Below are 21,462 nucleotides of genomic sequence, written 5' to 3' on the forward strand. Positions count from 1 at the left end.
TGGCACTTTTTTGGAGCTCCATATCTCAAGAACGAAGTAATATCTTTAAGAATCGGCTCCAAAGGGACCCAGGGTATTTTCTTCTCAGCCTACCCTCAAAAGAATTGACATTAAATCACTTGCAGCGCAAACTATGTGATAAACTATTGTTGGTAGGAAATGTATTCTCATTGACTGGGTTAAGGATAAACCTGCCTCTGTGACTTCGTGGCACAGTTAAAAGTTTAAAGTTGTTCCTCGTGAAAGAACCGCTGCTGTTTTAGGAGGACATGAGGATCTGTTTCTCAATGTTTGGTCCCCTTTGCTTATTTATTTGCCAAATGATCTGTCCCAACTGAGGGGGGGGGGGCTGCTTCTAAGATGTCCTCAGGTAAACAGGAAGGGAGCATAAAGGACAACAGTTCACTCTTGTAGCTTGTCTTTCTTTTCTAAATCTGTGGGTAAATCGATGAAAATATATTTATTTTCTTTCCTTCTTTTTTGTTTCTTGTTTGTTTGTTTCTCTCTTCTTTCTGTTTTTCCCCGTATGGGTTAGGGTTAGGGATATTTGCACAGGTATATGACTTTAATGCATGTTTGGGTTTTTTCTCTTGTTTGTCTGCTTTGTTCTGTTTTTGTTTTTCCTGATAAAGAATAAAAACTGTTAAAAGTAAAAAAGCAAAAAAGAAACTCAGACCTCAGAAGATTACTTTTATTATCAAACTGTCCAAAGCATTTACACTGAGCATGTGCAAACAGTCATGTGACAGCCTCACCCCAGCTGTAAGCTAACATGTTGGCTATTGACGATCAGCTGATTGATCATTCATTCACTTATCTAAACTGTCAGATTTATAATGACATCGTCACTGCAGAGAGTGATTTGATTGGCTGTGGTGGTCTTATGATGTCACTGTGCTTTCAGGATCCTTTGGTCTTTCTGATCATCGCCTCCAGGATCTTCCACTGATCGGGAGTCACCTGAGACACAAAACAAATGTTAATACGGTGAACAGGTGGAGCCGCTGAATATTCAGGTGTGAAACAACGCGACACTCACACTGCGCAGTTCGTTAAACTCTCCTGCGAGTGACACATACTCTCCTCCATCAAACCGAATCACCTGGAAACAAACGTTCCTGTTACATTCAGCAGGAAGTTCAAGCTGACCAATTAGTGGCGCCTCGCAAATGCACCTCATGAACCATCCAAGCCTACAACTGTTTGACCTTTGACCCCAGGTCATTTTAAACTCACAGCTCCAGACATCCAGGAGGCATAGTTGCTGCTCACATAAGCCGCCAGGTTTGCGATCTCAGCTGGTGTGCCGAGTCGGCCCGTTGGGATGCGGTCGATCATGGACTTCTCGAAGGCGCCGGTCGGGTCCAAGCGGCTGAAGGCCCCCTGAAACCCCCCAAACAAGCCAAAAAACATAAACAACAACAACAAACTGAAGATAACAAACACCAGCCGCTACTGTCACGTGGGTGGCACCTTTGTTCTGATTGGTCCAGGCTGGATGATGTTGAATCTGTGGCCATAGCGCCCCCATTCTGCTGCCAGAGACCTGAGACACAGCCACAACACTAATAATGCTAACCACAGGTGATGCTGTGACACGTTCACGGCCATCTAACCTTACAGAGCGACCTCCGAAATCAAAATGGAATTTAACCTACTTGTAGAGCGCCTCAACTCCGGCCTTTGCCGAAGCACTCGGGACCACAAAGCCAGAACCAGACTCAGCATATATGGTGGTGATGGCAAGGAAGGATGCTCCTAAACAACAATAAAAACCAGACAGCAACATACCTGACACACATGATCCGAGCGAGACGGTCAAAGACATCTGAACAGAATCTCGGAGAGAAGTCTCGAATGAGAAAAAGGCGGCACTCTACGCCTAAAAAGCCAAACAGATGGACAGGAAAAGGTTTTTCTACCTTTCTGGTTCTGGATCAGCCTCTTTCCGAGCTCCAAGGTGACAAACGCTGTCCCGTTCAGGACGATGTCGGTGACGGTCTTCCAGGCGTTTGGCGACAGACGTTCTGACGGACAGACAAAGTTTCCTGCAGCATTGTTGATTATTACCTGCACCAATCAGGATGGGAGGTTTAGGGTATGGGTCAGCCAATGAGGGGCCTCAGAGATCCAGAAAGAGGTGAGTGTTTGGTGTGTGTGTGCTTACATCAGGAAGTCCAGTCAGAGCCTCAATCTGATCGACACATTGAGCGACGGCCTGAGGATCTCTGACGTCGCACTGCACCGCATGCACCTGAGGACAAACAGACGACTCGTTTGGACCAGGACAGACTACAGCGTCTGTACTGGATCCAGACTCTGGTTCTGACCTTGTTTCCAGTTTGGCTGCTGATCTCCTCAGCTGTCCGCTGCAGGACGTCCAGCTTCCTGAAGCACAAGATGGAGTCAGGGTTCAGACAGTGCTCGCGGCTGGTTTTGAGTTCTGGCTGCTTGGTTTAAAGAGGAGATCCAAATGTTGCTCTGATGAAAAAGGCACGACTCATCTATAAAGTCGGGTTACTGAAGAGGAGTTCTGGTCTACTGTATGAAAACGGGTTTTCCCTGCTATCAAAATAACTCTGAGGTAAACCTCAGCGTGACGATGATTCTTAATAACGAGAGGAGAGGTCAAAGGTAACGTTTCCGTTTTAATGGGCCTCTCTTCACCAGCTGGTTCTGCGGGATCTCTGCCAACATCGTGGTCAAATCTACAGTTCCTGCGCTGACGATCAGATTATGGTCATGTGACCTCTCACCTGCTGGCAATGATGCACTGCGCTCCCAGCTGCGACAGGGTGGCAGTCATGGCGCGCCCCAGCCCCGTCCCTCCTCCTGTGATTAAGGCCACACGGTTATTGAAGCTTCCCGAGGGCAGCATGGCGTCTTCCAGGGGCGGAAAGAAGTTGGCCTGCGACCCGGAGCGGAGACCCGCTGACCCGTGGAGCCTCGACTGGAGCTGCAAACACATACGATCAATCACTTCATCAATCCGGTAAAAGGAGCGATTGATTACATTGAGCATCAGTTAGCCTCTTTATTGATAGACTTCCAATTTGAACTCTCCAAATGTACCTGACAGGTGAGTCTAGTAAATAAGTGTGTAACTGAGTCGGGGCTCATTGATCTCCTGACAGGAAGTTCATCTAACCACCACCAATCACATGTTATTTACTCTGATGAAACTGATCAGTCTCATTGCTCTGCGGAGCATCAGGGCCACGTTAAGAAAACCTGTTAATAATCGTTTGGAGAAGTGGAAATGTGCAGGTTACAGTAGTTACTGTTTCATATTGTGAAACCTGCTGTAAATCAATAACAGACTAACTGTTATTTAAAATGCTCTGCAGGTTAGAGCAGGATAAACAGGTTAGTTTGCTGCGATGGTTTAAAGTAAAGAACACAGTTAGCTTACATCAAGTGTAGCAGAGACTCATATGAACTTTAGCTGATGATGGTTGTGTAGAGCAGGGTCGGCAACCTTTCTGATGATGAGTGCATCTAAAATTCCCTCAGTCAGGGTGCCGTATGACTGCATTAGCAATAAATTTACTAACGCTTTATATGAACAGTCACTCACTATATAGAACAACTTTATAGATTATATTTGTTCGCAGATGTTGGCAGCTGTCAGCGAATAGTTATCAGCTACTTAGAAACAAAAAAAGACTTTTTATCCATAACATCAAATGAACTGAACAACAGAAAATCCAAATGCTATTTATGGTCTCCTCACAACAATGATAAGAAAAATAAACTGGTGACTAAGGACATCAAAGCCCTCCTCAACAACAAGAAGAGGGCTTTCAGAGGGGGCAATGAAGAGGAGGTGAGGAAGGTCCAGGTGTTACTGAAGGACCAGATCAGAGAGGCGAAGGACAATTACAGGAGGAAGCTGGAGTGGAAACTGCAGCTTCCTCCTGGTGGTTGGATGCATCAGCAGGGATGATGGGACAGAGTACCGGGCTGTGGTCGACTCCTTTGTCACGTGAGCAGAATCATCTGCAGCTCAACGTGGCAAAGACCAAGGAACTGATCGTGGACTTCAGGAAGACCAGGAAACACTTGACCCCTGTTTCAGGGGGTCAGTGTGGACATTGTGGAGGACTATAAATACCTTGGAGTACACATTGACAATAAACTGGACTGGGCTACAAACACCACAGCACTTTACAGGAAGGAGTTGTCTCTATTTGTTGAGGTGACTGAGGTCCTTCAACATCTGCTATTGGTGTGCACACAGGTGTGCACACCTGTGTGGATCAGCACACTGTGCGCTGTCTATCTTGTGTGCTGCACAATAGCGTTTAACATTCAGTATCTACTGTTATCTACTGTTATCTACTGCTAGCTAGTTTATTGTGATGGTGCTGTTTTTATTATGTTGCTGTTTTTTTGTTTGTTTTCTCTTCTGTTGTTTTTTCTCCATACAGGTGATCCAGGTGTTTTGTTTGTTTTTCCTTCCTCCCCCTTTCTCACCGTCTCTTCTCCCCTCTGGTTCTTTCTCCCTGTCCTATCCCACATTCTGACACTTCCCAGTTGGAAGTGTCAGAATGTGGAAATTTCAACATCACTTGAAGAAAAACTGCCAGCTAGCAACGTCCCTCTCACCGGTAGGCAAAGTTATTTTTAGCCAATTACAAGTTGAACCTGGTAGTTGGGGTTGTTAGCTAAGACACCGTCATTAAGAAGCGGCACAACTAATGCATTTTCATTTCATTTTTTTTATTTGCTTCACACATGTAGTATTTGATTTCCTTCACACAAGTCCTCATTCATATTAATATAGCACGCACCCATGGGTGAAAAGGAAGAAGAATAAATTGTTATAAGCTCCTGCCTCCTATCTGAATTCCAATCAACAAGTGGGCGCACTCTAACATTTATCTATATTTAACAACGCAAAACAAAACAACAAATGAATATAATCAACAATATACAATTCTACTAATATAAAATACTACAAAAATACTACTCTTGCACCGGTTTTCAGCCAACAGGTCCTTAGACAGGCAGCCAAAATCATCACTGACCCCTCTCACATTATTCACCCCGCATTTCAATGGCTCCCCTCTGGGTGGCGCCTCCGCTGAGAGGAGGAGCGCCACCTTTGTCCCCTAAGCCACGCGGCTTTTTAACTCCAGCTGATAAGACCATTCCCCACACCAGAAACATAAACTCTTCTTATAGTACCGACACTTCATTCACTTTTAGTCACTTACAGTTATTTATTCACCTTTCAGTCACTTTCATTTTAAAACTGTGTATATTCTGTGTATTTATTATCTCACTCTTATTACCTGTTTATGCCCTGTCCTTATCTTCAACGTCATGCTGCTCTGTTGTATGTTAATTGCCCCCTTGGGGACAAATAAAGTCTCTCTGATTTTACTTGATGGCCCAGAAGAACTCTTCCTTCCACATTTAGCCCAGATTACTTTCTTGTTCTTCATATTGAGTTATCGTTTTAAGTGTGTAACACGTTTTAAAACGGTTTGCCTTTGTGAGGTCCTAGCAAACTGATGCCTCAAATAAAAGTTCCACTTCCTGAACACAATACAAATAAACTTTGTAACTTCAGAGGTAATGTATTATTTTTTGCCTTGAACATGATTAATAATGTTTGTAATTTCACTAAATCTTATAATTTCAACAAATTCGATTTTATAAACAGATTATTTGTATGTTCTCTGTATTTAACATTATGAACCATTCGTACCACTTTCTTCTGTAACAAGTATAAAGGTTTTATATTACTCGCATGTATTCCCCCGCACTTCAGCACAGTAACTGAGAAATTAGTGAGAAATATAAAATATTTGCCTTATAATCTAATACATCCCTGACATATACACTGTCAGCGTAGAGGATGAAATCAGCCAGGACAGCTCAGCAAACATCTGCTCACATCTGGCTGAATTCATGGGAACTTCTAATCAACCACTCAGCTGCCTGTGCGCTGACGCACGCGCCTCAGGTGGACATGCGATAGCTGGGTGAGAGGTCAACACCCTAAAAAACGTATTTACTCCATCATCGCTCAAACAGTCCGCGTTCTGACGTCACAGACGCCCGAGTGAGGGCATCAACAAAGTGCTGCATAATTAAAGTTTCCCTCACGCGCACAGCGGAGCTCCTTACGACTGCCGCGAGCCTTCCTGCTCTCCCCACGACACGCGCCGCCATCTTCGTCGGCTCACGAAGGCGTCATAACGGGTCGTACCAAATAAAGCAGGAGCGGCGGGAACGACGAAACGGAAAAGCTCCCAGTCCGGTTAATGCTCGGGAATCACTCGGGACTGACCTGGATTAGCATTTGTTCCATTTCTGAGTTAAAGGTTGTATTAGACTTGGTTCTTGATCATGACGAGTATCATTGATCGCCTGGTTTTGTTTTGTTTTTTAATATAAAGTTTCCAGTTTTTAGCTAAAATCACCTCTAATCTGTTTTTAAATTTTAATTTTCAAAGTTTGTTTTTTAGCCTCACTCTTTCTTTACGTTAGCAGTGACGAAACAGAGACGCCCCCTCCTCCCTGCACAGTGGTTCAGTCCACGTCTGACGACGATCACGTGTTACCGTAATATCGCTATTGCGTTACGCAAACGGAGCTCCGTTTTGTCCACAAACAGCTTGACGCGTCGCAGATCGATGGCCAGTCGGTTTGGTATTGATAACTGATCTGATGAAGCTTCGATGACTGATGACCTGCGCTCGCGGAGGACTTTGGTTTTGTTCCTTCCTGTCTACTGGGCCAGTTACGGTTCCGGTCCGTCATGGTCCGACCGGAAATCTGAACTGATAAACAGAAGCTGATCGATGCGCGCGGAGCTGAATGAGAGGCTTGATCAGCAATGGAGGACCGGGTCTCCGAGCCCGGCCTGGTTCTGGTCTTCAGCGGGAAGAGGAAGTCCGGAAAAGATTACGTGACGGAGCAGATCCAGAAGAGGTAAACACACCTGGAATATTTCGTAATTTATGGAAAATTCAGCAACAAGAGACAAATTTTCACAGCAGATTTCGGACCCAGTTTCAGCTCCACTACAGCTAAAACCAGAGAACAACAAACTGCACTTTTTGTATAAGATAACCCACCGCCACCATCATCATCATCATCATCATCATTATATCACGATCCAATTTTTAAATCCGCCTTTCTTAATGTTAACCTTGTACTTGTACCTGTGCAGTTGTAAATATTTGTTATTTGTGTTTCTGAGTGTTTGTTGTTTAAAACACATGTTTACCTCACTGCGCTGACTGTGCAGGTTGGGCTCTGACGTCTGCTGCATCCTGCGCCTGTCTGGACCCCTAAAGGAGCAGTATGCTCAGGTGAGTCTCACCTGCTCCAGATGCACCTTCACACAACTCTCCGCACTTTACCTGGAGGTCATGAGGCCAACTGGTTCTCCTGGATTAAGGTGGGTGACCGTCCAGGTCTCGGAGCTCCTTCAGGTTTGCTCAGGCTGATGATGGAGGATGTGCGAGTAGGGCAGCAGGTTTGATCTCCAGAAGGTTCCTGGGAACCACCTCGTGGACCACATCCTCCAGCAGCAGTTTATATTCGTACTCAGACATGTGTGAGGTGTCCAGGTGAAACAGCCATTCGGGGTCACACCTCGTCATACCTGCCAGTTTGCTACTGTACCTGAAGCTGATAAACAGACACTATACCAAGAAGGCTGGTTCTGGTTCTCACCCTGGTTCTGGTTCTGCAGGAACACGGTCTGGACCTGGACCAGTTGATGGGTCCTGGACCTTATAAGGAGCAGTATCGAGCTGACATGATTCGCTGGGGAGAATGTCGCCGCCGCCAGGACCCCGGCTTCTTCTGTCGCCTGGCGAGCAGAGGAGCCTGCCAACCAGTGTGGGTAGGTGAGCGTGGATCACGTTGCTGTGATGTCATCCTTCAGACAGCTGAGCTGTGCTCTGTGATTGGTCAGTTGGTGAGCGACGCGCGGCGGCTCTCGGACCTGCAGTGGTTCCAGGCAGAGTTTCCTCAACAGACTCAAAGTGTCAGAGTTCAAAGTTCAGAGAAGACCAGGTCACAGAGGGGGTGGAGCTTCACTGCAGGTGAGACTGAATCCTCCCACTAACCGTTTGTTTCTCTCACCTTTTTCCGTCTCACCTGTCTGCCCATCTCGGTCTCTCAGGTGTCGACGATGCAGAGTCGGAGTGCGGTCTGGACAACGGAGTTGAATTTGATTGGATTGTAATTAATGAAGCCGACGCCCCCTCGTTGGACGAGCAGCTGCGTCCAATCTTGCAGCTCGCTGAGGAAGCAGCTTCAACATCATCAGTGACTGATCAGGTGGTCCCGCCCACAGAACTAACAGGTTGACCTAACCTGCAGCTCAGGTGTTTCAGAGCAGCTGCTGCAGGTGGTCGCATGTTTTTAAAGAAGGGAGAACGGCATGCTTTCAGCAGAATGAACTACAAAACTTTATTGTCCAGCTGATCAATAAAGTTTTATTTAACACCTGTTCAGGCCCTGTGTTTTTGTTTTTAGAAGTTTGTAGTCCCCTCAGCTGTTGCTGGTGTACGAGCGCCCTCTGCTGGTCTGAGCAGGTTAAACCAATGATTTCAGTGACAAAGATGACAGCCGAGGCTTCGTTCCAAACTCTGCAGTTCCTACTTTAGTCCAGCAGATGTTGAATGAACGTGGCTCTGCAGCTGGAAGACAACGCTGGTGTAGTGAAAGGAGCCATTGCACCGGCTCTCAGCACACGCCTGTTCCACAAGCCTGAAAGTTTACCCAAGTTTGCACTTTGAGTCACCAGAACGTGACCAGGTTTTCAGACTCTGAGCCTAAAACTGACCTGGTATCAGTTTTTAAACTCTCCTGCGGACATCTGCTCAAGTCGTACGTGTACTTGTACTGCAGTACAACTTCACAGCTGCCTCACCGTCTCAGAGGAAATCGATCGATCAATAACCCACAGACTCTGTTTGGGTCTACATACGGTACTTTTATTTTATAAAATCCTGTTTCACGATTTATTACAATGAACTGTGACATCATCAGTGATGACAGCACCTGCCTCCAGGTAATCACTTTTCTTAACTTTGATTCTGTCCTAAGGTCAAAGAAAACAGGAGGCATGTCTGGCTTGTGATTGGCCCCTTTGTTCACCATATTTGGCAGCTGAATGCCTCTGTTATTGGTCACTCCAGTAAGCCACACCCCAGAAGACAAAAACAATTAATTGGCTAACAGAAGATTGGCTTTAATCAATCAGTCATCAATATTTATTGTGGCAAAGTGAACTAAAGCAGGAACAAACCGTTAAGACAAACACGCCATTAGTTAACGAGGGGCGGGGCTGTTAGTCACTCATTATTACAAAAACATGACTGAGGTGGAGGCAAAGCAAATTGTGCAGAAAAAGTTCAAAGTAGGAATGTGAGAAAAGAGGGGGAGGGGCCAAAGGTGAGGGGAGGAGCCAGATTGGAGAGGAAATATCTCCCACACTCCTCTCATAGCAGGATCAGAGGATCTAGTTTTTGACCTCCAGCAAGCAGAGAAAAGGGGAGGGGCCAGAGGAAGAAAGGGAAGAGGAATATTTTGGCCACAGAGTTTCCTGACATCCACGTCAGGTAAGGCGGAGCCAGAGGTTCAGCAGGAGTTGAGCTCCTCCATGGTCTGGTTCAGGGTCGCCTGGAGCTCCAGGTTTGCGTTCTTGGCAGAAGTCAAAGCATCTGCAACACAGAGAGGAGGGGCCAACCAGTCAATGACCAATCACATCAATCACAGGCTGGTCTCTGAGGTCTTACAGTTTTACTTTGTGACCTCAGCGGGCAGCTGATAGTGTAGTGGTCAGACTATACGCCTTTGGAGCGGGAGCTGCAAGTTCGCCCTGTATTCAGTGAGGGTCCTGGCTACAAAACCACGCTAAAACCTGGATGGCGCGGCCAAGTCTGCAGGCAGCTCGGACACATGTTGTACTCTGTATGTGACAAATAACACTTGTTATCTGTGATGAATATCGATCGTGAGCCTCACCTTCCAGACCATCGATGGTTTTCTCCAGTTTGGCCACCGAGCGCTCGGCAAACTCAGCTCTGGTCTCAGCCTGAAACACAGGAAGTCGGATGACAAAAGGGAAATACACACGGGGAGAATGTGAACAGCTGGTCTGTTGTAGAACCCTGATTGGTCGCTCTGGTTTGTTGTTTTGTGCAGGATAAATAGTCAAACTGAAAACGCTCGTACGTCCTGGTTTTATACTTTTCTTCTTTTTTAAACCCTTTCAAGATATTTGTTTAGTTTTTTTCAAAATAAAACATCACTTTATGGTCACATTAATCTTGTTTAATATTCGTGACCTCAGACACAGTCTCAGACCTTAATTATAAAATTGAAAATGCATCAACACTTAGCCTTAAACCGACGATTGGCTGACTTTATTCAGATGTTTCCCTCCATGCAGCCGACAGCTTTTATTGTGAAAAGAAGAAACAAATCGAGTTTCTCCAACAGGTCGTCACAGGTGACACTCACCTCCTTCAGTCTGTTGCGCAGACTCTTGATCTCCTCCTCATACCTGTCCTCCTTCTGAGAGTACTGACACACAGAGACAGCAGCCAATCAGAGAGCAGGTACACACAGGTGAGCACACAGGTGTGAGGCTGAACCGTTTCTGGTTCCAGAGACCGCACCGGCTCCGTTCCCCGGCAGATTTACCTGTGCCATGAAGCCCCACCCCCTCCTCCTACCTTGTCGGCTTGGGCCTCCAGAGACTTTGCACTTGTGAACACAGTTTTCAGCTCCTCCTCCAACACCCGGGTCTTGCTGCAGGTCAAAGGTCACATCAGAGGACACAGTGTGTCAGACAGGCATGTGGGCAGGTAGGCTCAGGTGGTGTCAGGTATCAACTACCTTCCGACTAAAGCAGGATGCACTCAGCAGAACCTGGAAATGTTATGAGCCTGACTGTCCATCTTTAATGTTCCCGCCTCAGCACACCTGCACAGGTGCTGCTCTGAGAGATTGCCAGGTACGGAACTGATGATGTATTCTGTCGCCAGGCAGACAGGTGCAGGTGCAAGGTGGAACACCAAAAATGTGATCCTGTAGGCTCCGCCCCTTTGTTTTCAAGTCATGAGGATGCCAACAAAGCTATTGATTTACATTTCTACCTCACCTGCTGCTTGACTTCCTGTTATCAAGGATGCTGAGTGTCGAGAACTGCTTCTAGAAGGATTTTAATCAACCCGACACCACCTGAGCACCCTACGAGTTTGTGTGTGTGTCATCAGGTGTGTGTGCGCGCGCTGTCAGGTGTCATTGAGCCTGCAGGTAGATTCATGCAGAGCAACAAGAGGAGGAGGGTGAGGAGGAGGAGTTGAAGCAGCAGATAAAGGTCAGAGATCATGGAGGCAGTGGGAGGTCAGGAGGAGGAGCTTCACTCGGACAGCAGGTCCAGGTCACGTGACCCTCAGTACCTTATCCTCGGACGCCTGCAGACTCTTCAGCGAGTGATCGAAGCTCCTCAGCTGCTCCTCCAACCTCCGAACCTTACTGTGAGACAGGTGGAGGCAGGTAGCAGGGCATGCAGACAGTTGCCGTAGAAACAGACAGGGAGAAAGAGGCGGAGCTGTTACAGAAGCAGTGTGGCATCACATCAATGTGATGTCAAAGTTACCAGGTGTGTCAAAGCAGCTTCATGCTGTTACAGAGCAGGTATGTCCACTTCATTAGGAACACCTACCCGCTCGAAACTCACCTGTGTGGTCCCCGAGGTGTTCCTAATGAAGTGGCTCTGAAAGAGGTGTGTGTGCGTGTGTGTGTGTGTGTAGAACCTCTCGGCCTGCTCCGCTCGTTCTTCAGCTCGCTCCAGCTCTCCTTCCACCATCACCAGTTTACGAGCCACCTGTCAATCAAACAGCACACTGCATTCCTGTGTACGACACCACCATGTACTACTACCAGTGCTGGGCCATATCGTAGCGTTCACGGTAACACCGGTGTAATGTTGGGCAACGATAGCAAAATGAAATATGGCCATAGAATCTGGGTAAAACGCGCGTGCGCAGTGTCTTTGTTTACATACGCACATGTTGGCGACGCAGAATGAGAAGAGTGAAAGTGGATCGTTGAATGAAACGATGAACCTGAACTGGTTTGTAAAAATGCAGCAGCTTCACTGGTGTGGAACTGGTTTAGCTTTCGTCCGTCAGATACACAACACAGCACTATTTTTGGTAGCGCATGCTAGCGGGCCGTCGTTATTACCGTGTTGTTTGGAAAATACGGCGCACTTAAAATCAATCCTTTGATTTTCCTGAAAGTCGACAGAGCCCCTTATAATCCCGTGTGCCTTATGTATGAACTCTGGTTGTGTTTACTGACCTCGAGACGATTTTATGTGCACGGCGCTCGAAAATCTGTCAGATGTTTCAGTACGACTTTGCTGAGCTACGAAGCCGCACCGCTTGATGGATTGTCGGAGCATTACGGCTATCGTAGGCGGAGCCTCGCGGAGTGATACGTACTGTGCTTCAACATAATATTACCGTATTGTGTGTGTATAACCTCTTTTTAAGTGTTGTGGATATTATACATGGTTATGCTGAGGATATGTCGGCCAGTTTCTACTGGAAATGCCTTTTGGTTAAACTGTCAGCAAAGAATTTGCATTTGCACTGTTAAATGTTTATATAACTTTAATGCAGATAAAAAACAGCTGCTTGTTTAAGTGAAAATACATTGATGGTTTTTTTGCACTAATAAAGTTGTGGAGTTGTAAAGTATTTTGTCTCGTGTCAATTATATCGTCAGTTATATCGTTATCTCAGATTTTCAGATGTATATGGTGATAAATATTCTTGGTCATATCGCCCTGCTCTAACTACTCTGTGGTGATGCCAGTAGCAGCGTGTACTGCAGTACCTCCTCGTACTTGCGGTCTGCCTCCTCAGCGATGGTTTTGGCCTCCCTCAGCTGCACCTCCAGCAGCTCCATCTTCTCCTCGTCCTTCAGAGCTCTGTTCTCAATCACCTTCATCCCCCTGATTGTGGACAAAGTTATGTGATCACATTTAACCTTTGACCTTCTCAGCGCTGCTGCTGTGTAAAACAGCTACAAACAAATCCTGCAGTGCTTCTCTACAGTCATAGTACTGCCACAGTATTACTGTGTATTATTACAAGCTGTAGTACTTTGCAGTATTTGTGGAGTACAAGCGCCCTCTGACCTCTCGCTCTCGTCCGCTACCTTCTCAACCTCGTCCAGCTTGTGCAGCGCGGCGGCGAGTCTCTCCTGAGTGCGGTCCAGGTTCTCCTCGCTGAGCTGCAGACGCCGACCCAGAGACGTGACCTCGGACTCCGCCTGCGGGGACACACAGGTCAACTGACACATCGCCCTCTTACCCCCAGGGGCGCAAACATCCTGTTCCTTCCTTTCACAATAAAATTCCTTTTCACACATAGTGACAGCTGCCCATGAAATATTTAAAGCTAAAAATGTGTTTTTTACTAGTTATGAAACATTGTTGTAGTAACAAGCTTGCTCTGGTTCAGCAGCACAAACAGGAAATGACATCAGAATCATCTGTTTTATAAATGTTTCTGATTTCATGATTCACAAACGTGCCTAAAAAACAAAAACAAAGCTTAGCTGTAGTTTGTCTATTTACGCTTAAAATATGAAACTATGCTGAGTTCAGCAGCAGAACGCACAAGCAGACTGCGCCCTTTTTAATCCAGCACCTTTAATCTGGAGGTAACAGGAAGTGAAACGGGTCAGGCTTCCTGTATGCATCAGGTCACGCAGCCAAGTGTGTGTTATCAGCAGCTTCATGCTGCCGTTTATCAGCGCGTCACGCCCTGACACACACACACACACACACACACACACACACACACACACACACACACCTGCAGTACTCAGAGTACACACTCCGCTGACAGGAAGGGTACTGGATATTTACTGTAAGAGGTAGCAATGAGGCTGTGCACACTGTGAGGGAGGAACCACATGTGAGCCACCTCCAGATGTGCGTGAACGCACCTCCGATCAATCATGGGCATTTTCACACTTTGATAATCGGAGGAAACGATGTCGCTGCAGCACAACAACAGTAAGATGAATAACTGGATATTTGTGGAGTCCGGTGACGTAGGCGGTCAAGATGGCAGCTTGAGTAGAGATTGACAGACCACGTGACTTTCGCGCATTGCATGCCGGGAACTTGTGGCAAAACAATCCAAGTACCGCATCAAACGCAAGCATGTGCAGCACCGCAAAACATTCATTCTCCGGTTCCAATACCTTCTTGGTTTTTCTTTGCCCCCCAAAAAGGTATGTACAAAACCCTAACCCTAACCCAATTCAAATTACTACACCAAATTTACTGGTCGCCACACAGACTGTATAGAACCTCATGCAATCCCCTGAATGCTGGAGATGTCAGAGTGGGGTGGGCACATTGACCCACATGATTTGGAGCTGTCCTAAAACCCAAATCTTTTGGACTGAGATACATGACTTTATCAAATCAACCATACGACGGGATATTCCTTTTTCACCAAGACTATTTGTTTTGGGGGACCCATCACTCCTTAAATATGCTGCGCCTAAGGCTGCTGAGTGGGTGCAGACTGCATTGATGCTGGGGCGTAAACTCATTATCTCCCAGTGGAAGGCTCCTTCCACCCCACCTGTCTCTGTATGGCATATTCAACTAGGGAGACTCGCTGCACTAGAACAACTCTCATACAGGCTTCTGAACAAAGTGGAGAGTTTCCATCTGAAGTGGATCGATCTCTGTCCAGAGTAAAACGAACAGACTAGAACTTAGAGCGGGACAGACATTGGAAGTCTGACGAAGCACTCTCAGGGATGTCAGGGTGTGGCGTGCAGTAAGACCCACGTAGTCGAAGGCTGGCTGTTTTTGTTTGTTTCTCTCTTGCTTTGTTTGTCCCCCCTCCTTTTGGTTTTGTGTTCTCTACTGTTCTGCTGCTATGCTGATGCTTTTTCATGTGATGTAATCTGTCTCTGCAGTGGACTGTGGTGTTCTAAATGGTAAATGGCCTGTATTTGTATAGCGCTTTTACTAGTCCCCCCTAGGGACCCCAAAGCGCTTTACACACCCAGTCATCCACCCATTCACACACACATTCACACACTGGTGGAGGCAGCTACAGTTGTAGCCACAGCTGCCCTGGGGCAGACTGACAGTACTGAAAGTACAATAAAATATTAATCACAAAAAACTAAACAAAAACAGTATATTTGTAAATGTTTACAAACATAAGAGCTCAGTTATAAACATCCAGAATATTACAGAGGTGAAATATATCTGTGTTTAAAGCAGGAACGTGTTCATCGGGCTTCATCACTTCCTGTTCACGCTGGCCGCCGGGTTAACGCATTCTCCTCCAGCATAATCAAACACGATCAGCATGTTGTCACGGACAGCTTAAACAGCCAATCAGAGTGAAAACAGCACCATGCTGAGCCAATCAAGTGGCTCGACCAAATATTCACAAAAACTCAGGCGACTGTGTCAGCGAGCCCACAAACTGAGAAAAGGTGAGCGCCCTCTGCTGCAGCGCTGCTGGAACTACACAGCTCGCCTGATCTCACCCTGCTTCAAACACACCGAGTTCGCTCTAAACTTCAGGCTGTACACCAATCAGAGCCAGCCGCATCAGGCACACTTCCTGTTTTGTGATTGAGGTCTGATTGTGAGTAATGGCATCACTTCCTGTCTGACGGCAGGTAAATGCAGTGCCACACAACCCTTTAAGACCTACCACAGAACCAAGTCTGCCAGAGCTTATCTTTATAATTTTTGGGAGCATTTCAAGTTGCTATACATCAATACAACTGTTATAGCCCAAATTGTAATAACATGTATGCATTAAGTCCATAGTAACTACATAAATTGCAAAAAAGTGCAATGAACAAGAAAATTGAAAATTGTTTTTGATTTTTTACATATATTTCTAGTTAGAGAAATTTATGAGATACGCCAATTTTTATATACTGCAGGAAAAACAAAAATATTATAATGCAAATTTGCAAAACATTCAGCATGTGCATCAAAATAAACTTTTTCCAGCAGTGCAGTTTGAGTTCTAAGCAGAAACTATTCAGAAAAGCATAAAGCTAAATATGACTTTTAAAAACACCAGTATAGGCCTATAAGGCCCTGAAGCTAAAAAAACCCCTCATTTTCTGCGATAATGACGTCACTTCCCGTCTCGGCCAGATAATGGCGGACATGCGATTGTTCGCGCTGACGTCTATTCCAACGTAGGAAGTGTTATGAACAGCTGATCGGATCAGCAAAGCGTGTTTCTGGAATATTATGTTTTTGTTGCTGCAAGTGCTTTTTATGCAGTTTTTGCAAAGCTATATGTGGAAGGAAGCTGTGACCGAGGACAAGCTGATGGCATAAGATGTGAGTACAACTCCTCCGGTTTCATATGCAAAAAAATGTTTGCGCTAGCTCACGTGGTTCCAGTTCTACAGAGATTTAAAAATAGTTGCACAAAACGGAGCGTGCCCACTCCGACTGGTTTTAAAGGGTTAAACCCACAATGACAAATGCACAGCAGTACAGCACTGTGGGAGCGCAGCATCATGCCACCTGACAGGAAACAGCTGTGAAATACATGATGTCATCGCCTGACTTAAGGACATTGTTCGGGTGCGTGTGCCGTACCTCCTCCCGGCTCCTCTTCTCCTTCTCCACCTCCCTCTGCAGTCGCTCCGCCCGCTCCTCGGCCTCCTCGGCCTGCTCCTGCAGGACTTTGATCTTTTTCTTCACTGCCTCGATGCTGTTCATGCCGCCACTCATATTTTCTTCTTCTACTGCACAGAAAAAGTTTATTACACACTTTTCACAGTAAAACAGTCAGAGCGCCGCACATACCTAGTCTGAAAAACTATCAGCAGGAAGTCCGTTCAAACGACGTTTTGTAAGAGTGAAATAATCACAGCTGTGGTCAGAGGGAGGCCCTCTATCACTAACCCGGGTTAGAGTGGAGCCGCTGCTCCTCCAAACAGAAAGGAGATGGCTAAATGGCTAAACCAAGCCCGTCCTACCAGGAGGAAGCCCCAGATCTATCGCACAGTGCAGCGTGTGATCTGGACACAAGCGATGGAGGCACAACTTGTAGAACTTTGGCTCATCCGAGCCTTTTCGATGTGGCCTCACAAAATTATTACGACCACAACAACCGTGAAAATAGTTGGATGGACGTTGCTGCTCAATCACAGCTGCCTGATCATGTTTTTCATTAGCAATGTAGCAAAGCTGGTGGTGTCTGTGTGAGTGAAAGACAGAGAGGGAGAGCGAGCGACAGATTGTGCGCTATAACCTTCATGTTATGGACGCACAGTGTGAGCACTCATGTCGCATTCGAGCACCGTGACCTACGAACTTCTAACCCTTGCGAGTCAATCGTACAGTTCGAGCAGAAGCTGAATAACGTGACTGGAAAAAATATATATATAAATAGAAATATATATATCACATATATATCTCACAGAGTATGCCCAGCTTAAGAAAATTCCTAATATATACATTTTAAAAATCCCCCTCTCGCTGGATTCTCAGCAATCTTCCACACCAGCCTATTAATCAACCAAAGGCCCAGACAGACTTTTAATTCATTTGAAAGTCTGATGCTTAGCTTTGTCCACCCCAGCTGTAAAACTCAGAGACCAGTAGAGCTGCCAAACACGATTATTTTGATAGTCGACTAGTCACGATTATTTTTGTGATTAGTCGACTAGTCAGATCATCATCCATTGAACGTAAAACGTACAGCTTATTGCACCAGCAGCATCTGCTCTTATATAACTATCATTAGCTTACAGCTTTAAGTGTTTAAGGTCTGTGCTAACTAAAAATAAAGACAAGATGATAGTTTATTAAATTTTAATGAAATCTGCAGATTGTTTCAGTGAAGTTTAATAAACTCCTTGCTATCTAAAATATAACAGGACACCGGAGTAAATTCTCGAGCATCTCACACTTCTGATAATCAGCTGTCTGCTTGATGTTTATTCAGCTGTGTAAAAACTATAACTTTAATCTCAGCCAAACAGATTTACTCAGGAACAAATAAAATACTAAAAAAAGCCAAACAATAACATTTTTAAGTTATCTAAGTGACTTATATATCATGTTTAACCTGAGTAGCGAAAGACGGCGGTGGGTTTGAAAACGATTAGCCGGGAGTCCGGTGTTCTCACGGCTCTAGAGAGCCTGAGCAGATTCTTACTCTGGATGGCATTACCTTGGCCTCCAGTAACACTGTGAGGAACCTTGGAGTCATTTTTGACCAGGATATGTCCTTCAACGCACATATTAAACAAATATGTAAGACTGCGTTCTTCCATTTGTGCAACATCTCTAAAGTTAGAAATATCCTGTCTCAGAGTGACGCTGAAAAACTAGTTCATGCATTTATTACTTCCAGGCTGGACGACTGTAATTCATTATTATCAGGAAGTCCTAAAAACTCCCTGAAAAGCCTTCAGCTAATCCAAAATGCTGCAGCAAGAGTCCTGACAGGGACTAGAAAGAGAGAGCATACTTGAGCCTGATTCTGCCAGAGGTTTCTTCCTGTTAAAAGGGAGTTTTTCCTTCCCACCATCACCAAAGCCCTTGCTCATATAATTGTTTGGGCTTTCTCTGTTTTCCTCGCATTATTGAAGGGCCTTTACTTTACCATATATGGCACCTTGAGGCAACTGTTGTTGTGATTTGGCGCTATATAAATAAAACAGAGTTGCATTAAACCAACGTGTGTATTTTTGAGTGACCAAGCCGTACAGAAAGCAGTGATCAGGCGGTTCTCGAATGTGTAAGAAAGATTAGTGATATGCTGTGTTGCTGGTGATACGTGAATGGCTCGAACTCATGAAGAACCAAAACAAAAACCTGCTTTTCCTGGAACGCGTCAACTCTGAAGCGACATGACTGTCAAGTTCTGACAGCCAATGGTAACATGGATGGAACATAGCCTAACATAGGGCTGTGTGATATGACCAAAATCTCACATCCCGATATAAGAAATCTATCGTCCCGATAACAACAACAACAACAACAATAATAATAATGGATTGCATTTATATAGCGCTTTTCGGGACCCCTCAAAGCACTTTACAATACCACTTCACTCTCACATTCACACACTGGTGGAGGCAGCTACAGTTGTATGTAGCCACAGCTGCCCTGGGGCGCACTGACAGAAGCGAGGCTGCCATATCGCGCCATCGGCCCCTCTGGCCATCACCAGTAGGTGGTAGGTGAAGTGTCTTGCCCAAGGACACAACGACCGAGACTGTCCGAGCCGGGGCTCGAACCGGCAACCTTCCGATTACAAGGCGAACTCCCAACTCTTGAGCCACGATCGCCCAATATAACGATATAAATCACAAAAATTTTAACATTTTCTGAAAGTTCTGTGAATCTCGGGCAGCTCGACTTGTGTAAAGTGTTTCCAGCTGGGTGTTGCGTAGCTGGAGTTGAGTGTTTTAACCGATTCATGAAACGATACAATTTTAGACATTTAGACGTTTTCTTTGTGAGTGTTTATTACACGGTGTGCTGCGGGGAAAAGCCTGTTCTAACATTCGAGTCTAAGGTTTATTTTTTAGCACCTGACGGCCCTTTTTTGCTTCTCATCTGTAAATACTCTGCATACTCTTTCACGTGATTCAGTTTATTTTGTCTCAACAGGATCTTGAGCTTTATTGTGAAAGGTTTAAGTGGAAAATAAACAAGCGGACATGCGATGGTTTTACCAACGTTGTTGCTAACGACAAGGCATAAAAACAGGCGCTTGTCCATCCATAGCGTGGTTATATTAAATATAAGAGAAAGAGAGAACTTTAATAAATTAATATAGCCACTACAGTGACATCAAAACGATGAAAAAATATTGCCGTAAACAGTTTGTTTTACAACACCACAAAACAAACGATAGCATAAAATGAAACGACAGACGTTTTTATATCTTCATCCGATATATATCGTCATATCGAACAGCCCTAGCATAACATCTTAGCTCAGACAGAAGGCGGCGGGGTTATTTCTGCTGTCAGATCACAATGGCATCCTGCAGCCCACAGAGAAACATGGGTTTTGCGCTCCTGAGATGAACGAAGAGGGCAGAGCAATCTCTGCTTTAGATCATCTCCACAGAACAGTGTCCTCTGGGAGGATCCGATATTTGGATTGGGTGTCAGCAACGAGTTGATCTCGGGGAACTTTCCTCGCAGTCAGCTGACACAAATCCGCTGAGCTGGGTACGCCGCTGTTCCACCTGAGCACCAGTGGCTCTCTCTTGTGTTGCATCAGCCTCTTGATTCCTAACACCGCCAAGCTGAAGGCTGTAAGAACGACTGCTACACTTGAGACTCAGAGATTCTTAGAGTACTCTGATTATTCTTAATAATCTGATTTCCCCACACTGCTGGGCCTGAGCAATGACCCATCCTCCAAGTGTGATTAATGTACAGGGTCATCACCCGTATTTTTGACCACTGATTAAACTGATCAAATCGGAAGAGTAGATCAGAGTTGAAGCTTTGACCTGAAGAGGCACGTTCAGGGGGCGGTTCTAGTTCTCTGCCCCTATGATTGGCTTTTTTAAATAAAGTTGGTCTGAATAAACTCAAACTTTAGTCCCTCCCTGTGCCTGCGCAACCTCTTACGTGCTCAGGTCGTTTATCCATACCTCATCGATTATTACCGACTTTATCGGAAGCACGTTTTTCACACCTGACTTCCTCTTGTGTGCGCCACTGTTTGTTCCGTGTTAGCACGTTAGCGCCGGAAGCTAGCTGCGGACACCGCCCTGTTAGCGGCTAGTTCGTTAGCTCAGCTCAAGTGTGCTCAGCTTTACCCGTGTGTCTCCCACTTACCTGTCCGAATCCTTGGAAAGAGTCACACCTGTAGCTCGCGCCCTTCTTCCGCTGCACTCACTTCCCGTCAGCTAACTGTTAGCTGTTGGCGGCTAATGCCTCACTCTCCGTGAAGTTTGACGAACTGTGAATCGCGCTCCGTCTCAGCCTCCGTGGACTCGAGTCTCGTGTCGGTCCTCGTGCTCCCTGTTCGGGTGGTGGTCTCGATTTCTGGTCTAGGGTTCTGGTCGCGCTGAGTCTGGATTCCGGTTCCAGCCAACTCCCAACTCAAGAGACTCCGCCCTCTTCCGGGTTAAATTCGCTCCACGGGAAGTGATGTTACACTATGTCCTCTTCAAAGTAAAAGTCCGAAAGAAGAAGCTGCCGAGTATCAAAGTTCAAAATGAGACTCCTAAGCTCTGTGAATACCTCCCGGACAGCTCACATTAACGCTCTCTATCAAAACTAAAGAAAGTGTATTAATTCTTTGTGCAAATATGACTGTTTTAAATGAATTAAAACGTACTTTTTACTTTTAATTCCTCTCAGACAAACTGCAGATTTGCTTCAGTTTTACCGGTTTTAGTGACTTTCCTG

General features: G+C 45.7%; 3 protein-coding genes across 7 annotated transcripts; 1 reads left to right on the forward strand and 2 right to left on the reverse strand.

Annotated features, from left to right (window-relative positions):
* Positions 1-677: 677 nt before the first annotated feature.
* On the reverse strand, positions 678-6,453 carry decr1 (2,4-dienoyl CoA reductase 1, mitochondrial). 3 transcript variants are annotated; one of them, XM_006805603.3, is made up of 10 exons: positions 6,302-6,453; positions 2,757-2,956; positions 2,331-2,388; positions 2,168-2,254; positions 1,923-2,070; positions 1,659-1,758; positions 1,474-1,546; positions 1,237-1,383; positions 1,040-1,102; positions 678-960 (listed from the first exon to the last, which is right to left on the reverse strand). In XM_006805603.3, exons 1-10 carry the CDS (start codon positions 6,320-6,322, stop codon positions 901-903), a joined length of 957 nt encoding a protein of 318 aa, XP_006805666.2. In that variant the 5' UTR covers positions 6,323-6,453; the 3' UTR covers positions 678-900. The 3 variants fall into 3 exon arrangements, with proteins under 3 accessions (XP_006805666.2, XP_006805664.2, XP_006805665.2); XM_006805601.3 differs by lacking the exon at positions 6,302-6,453 and adding an exon at positions 6,118-6,233; XM_006805602.3 differs by lacking the exon at positions 6,302-6,453 and adding an exon at positions 6,139-6,202.
* Positions 6,104-8,477, forward strand: pmvk (phosphomevalonate kinase). Its single transcript, XM_006805604.3, has 5 exons — positions 6,104-6,945; positions 7,265-7,328; positions 7,715-7,867; positions 7,940-8,069; positions 8,150-8,477. The coding sequence occupies exons 1-5, from the start codon at positions 6,851-6,853 to the stop codon at positions 8,335-8,337; spliced, it is 630 nt and encodes a 209-aa protein (XP_006805667.1). The 5' UTR covers positions 6,104-6,850; the 3' UTR covers positions 8,338-8,477.
* A 467-nt stretch (positions 8,478-8,944) lies between these two features.
* Positions 8,945-21,183, reverse strand: LOC102793710 (uncharacterized). 3 transcript variants are annotated; one of them, XM_006805606.3, is made up of 9 exons: positions 20,887-21,183; positions 16,670-16,815; positions 13,193-13,326; positions 12,889-13,006; positions 11,799-11,869; positions 10,713-10,788; positions 10,498-10,560; positions 10,000-10,069; positions 8,945-9,695 (listed from the first exon to the last, which is right to left on the reverse strand). In XM_006805606.3, the coding sequence occupies exons 2-9, from the start codon at positions 16,802-16,804 to the stop codon at positions 9,613-9,615; spliced, it is 750 nt and encodes a 249-aa protein (XP_006805669.1). In that variant the 5' UTR covers positions 16,805-16,815; positions 20,887-21,183; the 3' UTR covers positions 8,945-9,612. The 3 variants fall into 3 exon arrangements, with proteins under 3 accessions (XP_006805669.1, XP_006805668.1, XP_006805670.1); XM_006805605.3 differs by having other exon boundaries at positions 16,670-16,818; XM_006805607.3 differs by lacking the exon at positions 10,713-10,788 and adding an exon at positions 11,442-11,517 and having other exon boundaries at positions 16,670-16,818.
* Between the last annotated feature and the right edge of the window lie 279 nt (positions 21,184-21,462).

Source organism: Neolamprologus brichardi, chromosome 11 (assembly GCF_056152115.1).
Source record: "Neolamprologus brichardi isolate AB-2024 chromosome 11, ASM5615211v1, whole genome shotgun sequence".
NCBI classification, from domain to species: domain Eukaryota; kingdom Metazoa; phylum Chordata; class Actinopteri; order Cichliformes; family Cichlidae; genus Neolamprologus; species Neolamprologus brichardi.

Coding starts and splice junctions, on each gene's coding strand:
- pmvk (XM_006805604.3), top strand. CDS start 6,851: ATGGAGGACCGGGTCTCCGAGCCCGGCCTGGTTCTGGTCTTCAGCGGG. Junction 7,868..7,939: donor GAGCCTGCCAACCAGTGTGG/GTAGGTGAGCGT, acceptor GTGATTGGTCAG/TTGGTGAGCGACGCGCGGCG. Junction 8,070..8,149: donor GGGGTGGAGCTTCACTGCAG/GTGAGACTGAAT, acceptor TCGGTCTCTCAG/GTGTCGACGATGCAGAGTCG.
- decr1 (XM_006805601.3), bottom strand. CDS start 6,183: ATGGCGGCGCGTGTCGTGGGGAGAGCAGGAAGGCTCGCGGCAGTCGTA. Junction 1,103..1,236: donor CCTCCTGGATGTCTGGAGCT/GTGAGTTTAAAA, acceptor GTTTGTTTCCAG/GTGATTCGGTTTGATGGAGG. Junction 961..1,039: donor AGTTTAACGAACTGCGCAGT/GTGAGTGTCGCG, acceptor TTTGTGTCTCAG/GTGACTCCCGATCAGTGGAA.
- LOC102793710 (XM_006805606.3), bottom strand. CDS start 16,804: ATGAGTGGCGGCATGAACAGCATCGAGGCAGTGAAGAAAAAGATCAAA. Junction 13,327..16,669: donor AGAAGAGGAGCCGGGAGGAG/GTACGGCACACG, acceptor GTGTCCCCGCAG/GCGGAGTCCGAGGTCACGTC. Junction 11,870..12,888: donor CAGACCGCAAGTACGAGGAG/GTACTGCAGTAC, acceptor TTTGATTGACAG/GTGGCTCGTAAACTGGTGAT.